The 12,912-nt window shown below is 35.4% G+C and overlaps 1 protein-coding gene across 1 annotated transcript; it reads right to left on the reverse strand.

Annotated features, from left to right (window-relative positions):
* Positions 1–2,937: 2,937 nt before the first annotated feature.
* On the reverse strand, positions 2,938–6,035 carry LOC145029764 (phospho-2-dehydro-3-deoxyheptonate aldolase 1, chloroplastic-like). Its single transcript, XM_078978249.1, has 5 exons — positions 5,427–6,035; positions 4,796–5,073; positions 4,390–4,666; positions 4,056–4,301; positions 2,938–3,312 (listed from the first exon to the last, which is right to left on the reverse strand). The coding sequence occupies exons 1-5, from the start codon at positions 5,928–5,930 to the stop codon at positions 3,061–3,063; spliced, it is 1,557 nt and encodes a 518-aa protein (XP_078834375.1). The 5' UTR covers positions 5,931–6,035; the 3' UTR covers positions 2,938–3,060.
* Positions 6,036–12,912: the final 6,877 nt, after the last annotated feature.

Here is a 12,912-nt window from a genome sequence, read left to right on the forward strand (position 1 = left end):
CCTACTTTGGATCTATGTTTTATCTATTGAACATACAACTTTGAATTGCAAAACAAGAACCCTAGAGGAGAGAGGCTATAATCGAATTCTACAAACTAGGGTTTAGTAATTACATACCTTTCAATTGTTATAGTAAACAATTGATGATTCCCTTGATCTTGATCTTAATCTTCTTGGAAGCTTAGCACCACAAGTGTAATGTCTCTAATGGAATCACACCCAAACTAGCAAGAAGGAAATTAGAGGAGAGAGGGAAGAGGGAGTATGCAAAATTTCGGCCCTTAGGGTTTCTTCCAAAGAAAAGAGTGACCAAAACATGAACCTGGAGGCTCCTTATATAGCTGAGGGATCTAGGGTTTAGGAAAACCCTAGTTATCCTTTGCTTAGGGCCTAAAGAAACCCAAGGGCCTTATCCAAGCCCCTATGGACGAAATTATTAGGGTTTCCCCTAAAGATTTCGTCCACCCTTATCCAAGGGGGTTCTAGAGTCTTCCACTCAACTATTAGATAATTACAAACTAGTCCCTGCACCTTATAATTAATTCTTTTAACCCCGAAATTAATTCTAATTAATTTCTGGCTAACAACTAATTAAACCAAATGATTTCTTATTAATATATTAATCTTTTAACATATTAATAAAATCATTTATATTAATTTATTAATCTTATAATAAATTAATATCTCTCCTTTCATAATTTCCTTGTCCGGTTGTTAGGTTTGAGGGCAACCTAAAAGGACTGTGCTGCTATCAATTCAAGTACATACCAATTATAGTTATGGGCTTAGACACCTAATCCAATAGTCTTCTATGTGGTTCCATATTCGATTAAACAATAATTATTCATATATCTAGTTTAAATCCAGTTGTTCCTAACACTGGTTTCATATTAGTAATTTTAAGCCAAAAGAATCTCTCATCTTCACTTTCCAAACAAAAACATGGTCTAATAAAATGTAAGATCATAGTTAGTTGATAGAAACCATGGGAAAATTGATTGTATACCATATGTTAGATTTAGAAGAAATTTGATGTATCCAAGTTTTGTAGGGTATGAAAATCAACAAGGACTTAGAGAGAAGTTTAAAGAGAAAATCGTTTGAATGCAAGTATATGATGAGATAAGGCGAGAAAATCTGTTATAAAGAACCATTCAAGGGGTATATGTGAAAATCGACCAAAAGAACCTTGTGAGGGGTATAAAGGTTAAAGGTGTTTTGGAATGTTTAAACCTCAATCTCTACTTATAAACTATGGATGCTTTGAACACAATTTCTTATAAACTCTAAGATGTCTCATATGCATCAAAACACATATACGTAGCATATTTATTTTAGGGAAAATGACTCTTGAGGGTAATTAACTTTTGCGTTTGTATTCATTTGGTCTCTTTATTTTTTATTCAATATACTATCAAACTTGTTGTTGGTGTTTACCATAGCTCTTTTGACCGGCTTTTGATCTGTGATAGCCGGTCAAAAGGTTATGATGAACACAAACAAGAAGTTCGATGGTATATTGAGTACAAAAAAAAAAAAAAAAAAAAAAAAAGAACCAAATGAGAACAAACGTAACAGTTGGTTACCCTCTTGATTCATTTTCCCTTTACTCATTTACAACAAATCCCACATCATTTCGTACTGATATTAATGATTTTATGAAGTTCATTCTTGCTTCTCTTCAAAACATAACCTACGAAAGGACATTATTCATACATGTACAACTTTGTAATGCACTTGAATATTTATTAGGGGAATCTTAACTAAGCAGGTGCATTTTATGATTACATTTACATTTCCAATCAAATGATATCTTCTAGGGGAATCTTGCTTCTCTTCAAAACATGATATTGTACACTATTTTATTAGTTTTAATAAAACCAAGCACACGTCATTTTGAACCAGTAATTTATATTTACTTATATTATGTATATACAAATTCTTAAATTCTCCGTATGAGTTTAGGTTGCCTTCTATGAGAAAAGTCGATTGTCCATTTTATGAATTCTAACTATTTCAATGCCTAAATTAACTTAAATTCTTGTTGTAAGATGTTATCTCATGTACCACATAGTCATCTTTATTTGTATCGTCAACAAGTTAACTTATCTTTAAAAATCAACTAATAAGAATCATTTTCCAATATCTAATCCGTATTTGTATTTATACAAGTACAATAGATATTTAGAAAGTAATCGAAATACAATGACTACAAAAAAAAAAATAATAATAATAATAATAATAATCCAGCCATGGTGGTCCTTCCTTCGGGTCGCATCCATATTGCAGAAGGCACAAGTTATGAGAAGATATAATGATATTTTGGATCATGCGACTGAAGTAACACTTGGATAACAACAATGCCCGAATTTCCCTGCAAGCGTAAAACCAAAAAAACAAAGTTGCTTTCAAGTTTGCCATCCCATGTGCCCAAAAAAAAAAAAAAAAAAAATTCAAATCAAATTACTCGAATAAATAGTGTACTCTCGCACAACTTTTAATTTATGAAAAATATATTGAGAATTAATATTTTAAGGATCGTTTTACAAGTTTATAATCAAATAAAATAAATGTTACTCTTTGGTTACCAATTACATGGTTTCCCAATTCATTCTATACCGTATTAATCGACACATATCTTTTAGGCGGAATTTACTGAAAGTTTGAAAACACGTTTGATGTATAATCACTAAAGTAGCTTATAAACTAATTTCTTTAAAAAACAAAATTCAAACAACTTATTGATGAGCTCATTGGACTTTTTTACACAAGTTTTATAATTATACTCTCATATCAGTTTAATTATATATTTAAATGTCTTTTTATGTATATATATTCCATCCAGATCATTAGTTAAACGATATCATTTTATTAGCTACCTAAACAACTACAATCTAGCTTATCCAACAAAAACTAGTTTTTCCGTTAAAAGCTAGATTTTGATATGCCAAATACTTCCTTCTTATACATTTAAAAAAGAACAATGATAATGTACTCTTACAAGCAACCTAATATGATCGATTTATAAAAGAACACAACAAACATAAATTAACTTCAAGCTTAATTAATCAACCGAGCAGTGATTCTCCGCTTTCGCAAGCGCTCAGCTATGATGAAGGCTAGCTCAAGTGCTTGGGATGCATTGAGCCTCGGGTCACAATGAGTGTGGTAACGTGACGATAGATCATCAAATGTCACGGTTCTTGATCCACCAATGCACTCGGTCACATTTTGCCCTGTCATTTCAAGATGAACCCCTCCTGGAAAGCTTCCTTCTTGTTCATGCACGTCAAAGAATGCTCTCACTTCCGCCTATCGCAACAACTTATTATTAGACTCTACTTGGTATATGATATTTCAAATCACATTAGAGAAAACTAATGATATGTGACATATTTCGAGATATTTTGTTGAGATAGTTTTTTGAAAAAATGTATTTAATTTCCACAACAAAAGTTATGGGAGTAGTTCCAAAATATCGGTCCCCCCTTGCGAAAACAAATGGTTGATAATTGAAACTCTATAAATAATTATAAGTACGGTCTAAAATAACTAAATCTTGGAGAATCGACCGGTCCCTCTCCATAAATCATACATGGCCAACCAAAATATAAGCAACCGCTCGTGTGTTGTACGAATGGGATGTTCTTTTAATGATCATAAATGATGATGTGCAACACAAGTCCTCCTATATATCACAAAGACACAAAATTGCAATCTTTTTCTCGTCAATATCAGTCACGGTCCGATGCATGTCAGATCCAGTCCAACATGTTATGTCATGTCATGTCGTGTCTTGCTTGACAAATGGGTCTTAAAAAGGCTACCCTAGTGTACCAACAACTACGAAAGCCTCCCAAGGTCCAACACACAAGTAAAACACGCAAAAAAGACTTATTTTTGGTTCCTATTGATTTGTTAGTCCTTTTCACAATGACTCAACTACTAGTACCAATAATTCGTGCAATTTATGATCAAAACATTATAACGATTTAACTTTTTGTGGATATCTCGGTTTTTAAGTTCTGTATAAAGTTAAAAGGAGAGTGGGTTACCCTAATAGAGTCAAAGGGTCGAGTCTTTAAGCCACTTGGAGCCTTAATGGTGTTGCCATGCATAGGATCGGTAACCCAAGTGACGATTTGACCAGCTCTTCGAACTGCTCTAATAAGATGAGGAAGCTTCACTCTCATGTTTTCTGCTCCCATTCTCGTTATGATTGTAATCCTCCCCGGTTTGTTCTCCGGATTCAAAATGTCAATGAGCTTCACCAACTCATTTGGATCCATTTTGTCACTCACCTTTCAAAATAGGAAAACTTTTGTCAGTATTATTCCAACAACCCTAGAGCTGGCCCACACTGACTCATGTGATATGTAAACTGGGTACCTTAATTCCAAGAGGATTTGCGATTCCTCTAAGAAACTCGACATGTGCACCATCTAATTGACGGGTTCGCTCACCAGCCCAAAGGAAATGAGCAGAACAATCATAGTATAACCCGGAAGTTGAATCTTTTCTTGTAAGAGATTGTTCATAAGGCAAATGCAAACACTCGTGTGATGTCCAGAAATCAGTAGTTGTCATGATTGGATGATCGATTGTAAGACCAGCAGCTGCCATGAACCCTAATGCCTCGTCCACTTGGTTAGCTAGTTCACGGTACCTAATGATGTCAAAAAAAAAAAAAAATTAAAATGTCTATTATACCCTTTCGTCATATTCGTTCTCCTAAACTATGAATCATGGTGGAAAAGTGGAATCTTGATTCTTGAGGGACCTTTAAGTAACATACCTATCACCCTGTTCGCTATTCTCTGTGAAATCAAGATTCCATTGGTTTACCCTTTGCATAGCAGCATACCCTCCGGTGGCAAATGCCCTCAAAAGATTAAGAGTGGCTGCAGATTGAGAGTACGCTCTGATTAATCTTTGAGGGTCGGGTGTTCTTGATTTTAGATCGAATGCATCACCATTTACATTATCGCCTCTGTAACTTGGTAGCTTCACACCATCTTTCTCTTCAAAAGGGTCTGATCGAGGCTTAGCAAATTGACCAGCCATTCTTCCTACCTGTTTAATCAAAAACCCAGAATCAGAGGTCATTCATATACGCCATCGCTAGTCCAGTCTATAAACCGAGTGATATTGGTCACTTTGTTTTTAAAGAAAAAGATTGATAGCTTTATTTTTGGCTGCCGATTGTAAGTATGAAATCAAAGAAACCACAATCCAACTTGGAATTTGACAGAGACATCATTTGTTTTCATTCCTTATTATTTCACTACCATCACTTTCAAATATGTTGTCATGAATTCAGATTTCAAATTCTTTGTAAAACTCTAGACTATGGAATCATAATAAAACTACAAATTGGGTAAACTTTGAATGATAGAAAAATGGTAAGGATTGAAGAAAGAATTGACCTTGATAACAGGCATTTGACCACCGAACATCAACACGACACCCATTTGAAGAATTACTCTGAAAGTATCACGAATATAATTCGCATTGAACTCCTTGAAACTCTCAGCACAATCGCCACCCTGTAACAGAAACGCATTGCCCATTGCAGCCTCACCGAGTCGTTCCTCGAGGCTTCGTGCTTCTCCGGCGAATACGATTGGAGGGAACGCCTCGAGGGTTTCAAGGACTGATTCGAGGTCGCTTTGATCTGGGTATTCCGGAAGCTGAAGAGCCTTTTTCGATTTCCAGCTGTCTATGGTCCATTTTGGGCTGGTTATTGAGAGTTTAGGGGTAGCGGTGGAGACGGTGGCTGATGTGGCAGGTGAAGCTGGTTTTGAAGATGAGGGGTTGGGGGAATGGACGGCGGAGATGGGTCGGATGGATATGTTGGTGGTGGTGGTCGGAAGAGATTGGATTGGGAAAGATTTAGTCGGGAGAAGTGAGCTGGAATTGCAAAGGGCCATTTTTTCTGGGTGGTGGATGGGTGGTAGGGAGGTGCCTGGAGAAGAGAGAGAGAAGCGTATTGGGAGTATTATTACTTATTATACGGAGGGGAGGCAATTTTGGTACGCAAAATTTGGAGGGAAGGTCCAAGAAGAGGTGGTTAGGCCTTAGGGGTAGGGAGAAGGGCATATTGGTAAATCACTATGTAGTTCGTCATGAAACTCAACTTTTGATTATATACAAATTCTAGATTAATTGGAATTGAAATTTTCTTTAGTGGAAATGTGGAAATCCAATTTCATATTTTGATTGGCAAACATTTGAGATGAATGTGATTTCAATAATGTAAAATGATAGAATTGTTATTTTTGTTTTTGTAATTAATTTTTTAATTTTAAGTAAGGGCTTGACAAAGAAGAAGTTAGACGCCTACAGTTCATGTATCGTAATTGAACATGCTTGACGTCAATACCGATCAATACATTTAGTTTATCATATTGTAATCAAACTAGGTTAAACCCGTGGAAACCACGGGTAAAAAAAAATAAAATTTTACTACATTTTGTTATCATATCCTATGTACTACATGGTAATACAACTAATTTGATATTTTTAAATTGGATCTTACTAAATGAGCAAAAACAAAATTGATTCTATCAATTGAAAAACCTATTTTCCTTCGATTAAACCAAAGTTTACTTTCATAAAGATCCTTTGCACTTTTAGTGATTTGTGGTTAATAACTTCCTTGTTAGAAAAATGGTATATGAAACAAAAATATAATATTCATTGCATTTAGCCCGATTTTATTAGGAATAGATGTCAGAAATAGCAATGAACTCTCCGCATGGAACCAAATTGTAGGTACCAGAAAAACTTGATATCAATGTAAACAAAACAAATACCAAGCGGAGAAGTTGTTACCTTGATTTCCAAAGGTTTTATGGATAGTTGTTGCCTAATAAACATCCGACGTTGTTGCTTCGTCCTCCGCCACTGTCATCGCTTGCCCATCGTCGTTGGTTCATTCATCCACCATCATCAATATTCTTCCCATGAATGATTTGCGATTCTTTTTGTTACTGATTAGCATATAGTTGTTCACCATAAGTCTCATTCTTGTCTTTTTTCGGCTATACATGAGTACTGAGTAGTGTATGTTTTTCTAATGAATTTTAAAACCCAATTCAATTTTCAGAATCAATTTTATGAATCGTCGATCATGATTTTGATTAATGCCAAACTCTAATGACTGATAATTCCTTTTAATTTTTTTAATTAATGGTGAACAAATCAATGTGGAGTGTGTGAGAAACAAATACAAACATGGTGAAACAATTCATTTTAGATGATTGCCATTTTTTATTAGAAAATTGGATTTATCTTTTGAACAAACTGAAGTCTTATGATTAATATTTAATACCCCAATATATTTGCTCAAAAGACTTGCATTATTTATATAGAGTGGCATCATGTCTATACTACCCATGATGCATGTGATTTATTTAATAAATTGTATTGATTTTTTAAATTATCTTTGATCAAAACCATTGTATGCTACTGAGTTTCTATGTGATTATCTAACATATTAAATGGATATGTTTGTTTTTGTATTTTTTTTATGTTTATGCGTGAGAAAAGAAATTGTTCATAAAAATATGATATTTTAGCCGGAAGTGGTAAAATATAAAGTTTGGTAAAATAAAGGAAACAGTAGAATTAAAATTATGCCAAAAAATGTGATATACGGCAAGCTGAAATATATCTATTTAGTGGGAGGGGTAATGTGTAAAGTTTGAACTAATATTAGTTTCCAAAATTTAGGCGCATAAATCTGTAACTTTAAATTAAAAGAGGGGCATTTTTGGTATTTCAGTTTGTGTAAAAGGGGGTTGAGAAATTGACACGTAGGACATGAAGGTTTCGCTTATTAGATAGAAAGATTCATAAATAGTTTCGTAATTCCATTTATAATTAGAATTTTGACATTCTTTAGTCAACTATCCAAGAATAGTGCCATACTATTATGCATAATACCATCTAACACATAATTGCTTGGAATGGCAATTTAGGGTTTTTGACCCAAAACCCACATGTTAAATCAAAATCACTTTTATCTATACCGAAATTGAAAGTTGAAAGATACTACAAGTATAAGAATTGCTTTATATTTTGTCTTAGAGTCCAAAAATCTTAATTATGACTTCTATTTATACCTATAATATGGATAAGATTAACAAAATAATTTTGAAAAGTTACACTTGTCTATCTAGAAGTTGCAAATGTTTTCCTTAATTTTCGGAAATCATCAGCGAATCAGCAATCCTCCTTTCTGTGGCAATCTGCTTGTCTCCGAAAGTAGATTGGTTGGGAAAATAAATTAGCTAATGAAACAACTTTGCTATGGAGAGAGCTTGGTTCCGGAAGCAATCTCTAGGTATTAACAAATAACGTTACCGAAAACATCCTATTAATCTTAGTAAATTTCTTATTTTCTCTAATAATCTACACGCTTTGGAACATGTTTTTCCACTACATTTTGACTCCAAATTTCGTAGACCTTTTGGGGCAATGCCCCTTCGACTCTGATCAACAACACCTTGCAAAGGGGGGGCTACCCCCAACCCAACATTTTGTCATGTCAAATATCAAACTCATCTTATACACAAGTGTGTATGTTACTGCTCATATATTGTATTAGATCATAGTTTTAACCCATATTAACACTCATGTTTATTTAAGTTATTTCAAATAATCGGTAAAACTTAAATCTCCAACAAATTGTAGGGGTGAGCACAAACTGAACGTTAAAAAAACACAACTATCAATACCGAATAATAAAAAATACAACCATCGCCTTGACGGCTCATTGGATAAGGTTCGGGCTCCTCATACGGGATGTATTAAATTCATATATCCTGGGGGCTTTGATCAAATGTTGCCAAAATTGGGTAATAGAACATTGCTTACGAATGCAATGCAAGACATCTTTATATTTTCACCGTAATTGTGAACCACCCTTCAGGGAACCCCTACCAACAACGAGAATATTCTTTATTAAAAAGTAAATTGATAAAAACAAACCAAATTGAAACATTAACAATCGATGCAGTTTAGAATTTTGCATAAATATTGAGCCTGTACAGTTTGATATGGTTTTCACCTAAATGATTAAACTTTATCAACCATACAACACCGTGACGAAGAAACGGAAACTGTAACCCATACGTGGGAACCAAAAATAAATAATTATATATGATATAATATTATAAATTATTATTTAATACATTTGACTTTTAGACTTTATTTTGAGTATGGTCATACGAGGTTGAGGCCATACGCCACACTTTAGTCATGAAACTAATTATTTTAGACATGGGTTCTTTTACCGTCTAAAAATAAAAAATAAAATTGATTTTAAAATTTAAGAGATAGGTGGTAGTTAGAACTTAGAAGTGAATTAGTTTTAGTTTGTCATTTCAAGAAAAAAAAATTGAATTTAAAACACAATTGGCCTATAAAATCCTTCCACTTCATATTTTAGGTATAAAGCACCGCTAAAACAGAACCATTGTTTAAAAAAATAATAATAATAAATAAATAAAAAAAAAAACTGCACCTAACAGTGTTCGGTTTGGTTAGGCCTAAAATTGTTAATGGATCTATTTTGTGTATATGGTTGTTTGTATTTATTCTAGTATAGCCCTTTATTATTTCTTTAGGCCTTGTATAGATGGTCCGTATGTATTGTGTATAATATCGTTTCTACTGTATGAAAGGAAGGGAGATGAGAAATTATTAAAATTACATGGTATCAGAGCGGGTCGCTAAACCCTAGCCGATCCTTTCCTTCTCCTTCTCGCTATTCTCTTCTGTGTCAATCTCTTCTTCGATCAAGACTTCATGTTGCTTCCTGCAACTTAATCAATGCCAGGTTCTTCATCATCTTCTTCTGATAAACCTTCTTCTACCATAAACATCAAGCATGTTGTTCCCTTGGTATTGGACCTGTACCGTATGAATTATGTATGGCGGGAGTTATTTGAAACTCACTGTCTAGGATATGGTGTTGCTCATCACCTTCTGCCCCCAAAAGCCAAGGAAATCGATGATACTGAATGGATTAGAGTGGATTCCATTGTTAAGTTATGGCTTTACAGTACCCTTTGCTCAACCTTTGTTACACATGATTTTGAAAAAGAAAGCCATTGCTCATTCTATATAGGTTGATTTCGAAAAACTTTTTTGAGATAACAAGGAAAACAAAGCTCTTCAACTTGAATCTGAGTTAAGAAACATCACCATGGGTGATTCCTCTGTTACGGCCTATTGTACCCGCATAAAAACCATAGCTGATTTACTGGAGAACCTTGATGCTCATGTTCCTGAAAGAGATCTGGTGTCATACATTCTTAGTAGTCTAACAATGAAGTTCCATTACATTGCCACCACCATCCGTCATCAAAGGTCGGTTCCGTCTTTCATGGACACCCGCTTTATGCTAATCATGGAAGAACATCAAATGCTTCAAGATGATCAAAAAACCGCTACCATGCCTCACTCAGATCATTTATCTCCCCCTACTGTTCTTGCTATTGTTGGCTCCTATCAACATCAAAACAATTCTCGAGGCCCTAACAATTTTCGTGGTGGAAAGGGTGGTCGGAATGGTCGTGGTGGCAGGGGAAAAAGATCAGGAGGTAACAGGTCTGGTGGTACATTTTAGCAGTGACACCACCCTCACCTACCAGCCAGGTGGGCTTACGGATGGTACCAGGTCCAACAGCAGCAACCGACCTAACAAGTCCTGCTGCCGAATCTAGCTTCACCATCCCAACAACACTTTAGTGGCTCCAAGAAATTAGCCCAACAACCTCATTTTTTCTTTGGGCCTCCTTCTGCACCTATCCAGCAAGTATTTGTATCCCCTCATCAGGTCCAACAACTACATGAAGAACCCACTGCCATTCCGAAAATGTTTAATGCTATGTCTTTAAATGATCCAGAAAATGCAGGATGGTTCATGGATATATACCGGTGCTACCTCACATCTTTATGCAAATTCAGGTATACTTGAAACTGTTTTAGATAAAAAGCAATTTTTCTTCATCTGTTTTAGTTGGGGACAGATCCACAATCCCTGTAAGTAAGGTCGGACACACTACAATTCCTCTCCCTAATCCTTATCGTACTCTTGTTTTGAAAAATGTTTTAGTCACTCCCCAAATTATTAAAAACCTTATTTATGTCCATCGTTTTACTTGTGAAAATAATTGTTCCATTGAATTTGACCCTTTTGGTTTTTTTTGTGAAGGATCTCAAAACCAAACACATTCTCATGCGATGTGATAGCACTGGTGACCTCTATCCGATCACTACTCCTTATCCTCAAGCATTTGTTTCTGTTGCTCTTCTTGTCTGGCATCATCGACTCGGTCACCCTAGTCATCACGTCTTCAAGCAATTAGTTGACAATTGAGCTATTTCTTGTTCAACCAATAAAATTTCAACTTTATGTCAATCTTGCCAATTAGGCAAACATGTTAAATTGTCATTTACTTTATCTAATTATGTTTCTAAGTCGCCTTTTAAACTTGTTCACTCTGATGTTTGGACCTCTCCGGTCACGAGTATTAGGAGCATTAAATATTATGTTATCTTTCTTGACAATTTCTCTCATTTTTTGTGGGTTTATCCCTTACATGTCAAATCGGATATTTTTTCTAAATTTGTTCATTTTCGGTCTATTGTTCAAAATCAATTCAAAACCGATATCAAAGCTCTACAATGTGATAACGGGGGTGAACACAATAATAATCAATTCCATCAACTTTGTGATCAAAATGGAATTCTCATGTGTTTTTCATGTCCTCATACATCTCAACAAAACAGAAAATCTGAACGCATGCTTCGTACTATAAACAATATTTTTCGTACCCTTCTCCTTCATGCTCGCCTGCCTCCTGATTATTGGGTTGAGGCTCTTCAAATGGTTGAACATATCTTAAACATTATTCCATCAACCGCCATTGACAATAACACATTGTTTCATAAACTTTACCACATTCACCCCACATATGATCATCTTCGAGTATCCGGGTGTCTTTGTTTCCCTCACATCGTCACCCCTCATAAAATTTTACCACACTCCACTCTGTGTGTCGTTCTTGGATATCCCATCAATCACAAGGGCTATCGGTGTCTCAATCTCCATACAAAATAGATTATTATCTCTCGACATGTTGTCTTTGATGAAACCGTGTTTCTATTTGGATCCATGACTACTGATGCTCCCCCGTCTTACTCGTTTTTTGAAAACATTCACCTCCCTTCCAATCTCTCATCTCTACTTAATGCAAACTCCCACCATCATGACTCTAATTTCTCCTTTACTCCATCGCCTCCGTCCGCTCACGGTTCTGAGGAGGTGCCTCCTCACGAGACCTCCTCTCCTATTCCTCTAGATGATGTGGCTACCTTAGTCACCACTGATCATGTCTCATCTGCCAAGAGCACTCCTTTTCCAGCTCCTATAAATTTCATTTCTGCTTCTTCCAATTCGCTTCCGTCTCAATCCCATCATCCCAAGCTCACGCTTGCTAAACGAGGCATTAAAAAGCCTATTGAAAAGCTTAACCTTCTTGTCAATTCATCCTCTCCTCTCCCCCAAACTTACTTATAGGCATTTAACGATCCTAACTTGCTCAAGTCAATGCAAGAGGAATACTCCGCTCTTATCTCTAACAAAACATGGGTTCTAGTGCCACGACCTCCGGGTGCTAATATTATTAATTGCATTTGGCTTTTTAAAAAGAATCTTAATTCGGATGGCTCTTTAGCTCGATATAAAGCTCGTCTTGTAGCTAATGGACAAAGTCAAAGACCTGGTATTGACTGTGATGAGACTTGCAGTCCAGTTGTCAAACCTACTACCATGCGTACTGTTCTCAACATTGCAGTTACTCACCACTGGCCAATTCGACAACTTGATGTGAAGAATGC

The sequence above is a fragment of the Lactuca saligna genome, chromosome 1 (assembly GCF_052625555.1).
Source record: "Lactuca saligna cultivar CGN05327 chromosome 1, ASM5262555v1, whole genome shotgun sequence".
Lineage (NCBI taxonomy): Eukaryota > Viridiplantae > Streptophyta > Magnoliopsida > Asterales > Asteraceae > Lactuca > Lactuca saligna.

What these genes read in the sequence shown, in the direction of transcription:
- LOC145029764 (XM_078978249.1), bottom strand. Translation starts at nt 5,930, where the DNA reads ATGGCCCTTTGCAATTCCAGCTCACTTCTCCCGACTAAATCTTTCCCA. An exon ending in GTCAAATGCCTGTTATCAAG is followed by an intron (nt 5,074 to 5,426) that starts GTCAATTCTTTC and finishes TTGATTAAACAG; the next exon opens with GTAGGAAGAATGGCTGGTCA. An exon ending in CAAATCCTCTTGGAATTAAG is followed by an intron (nt 4,302 to 4,389) that starts GTACCCAGTTTA and finishes CTATTTTGAAAG; the next exon opens with GTGAGTGACAAAATGGATCC.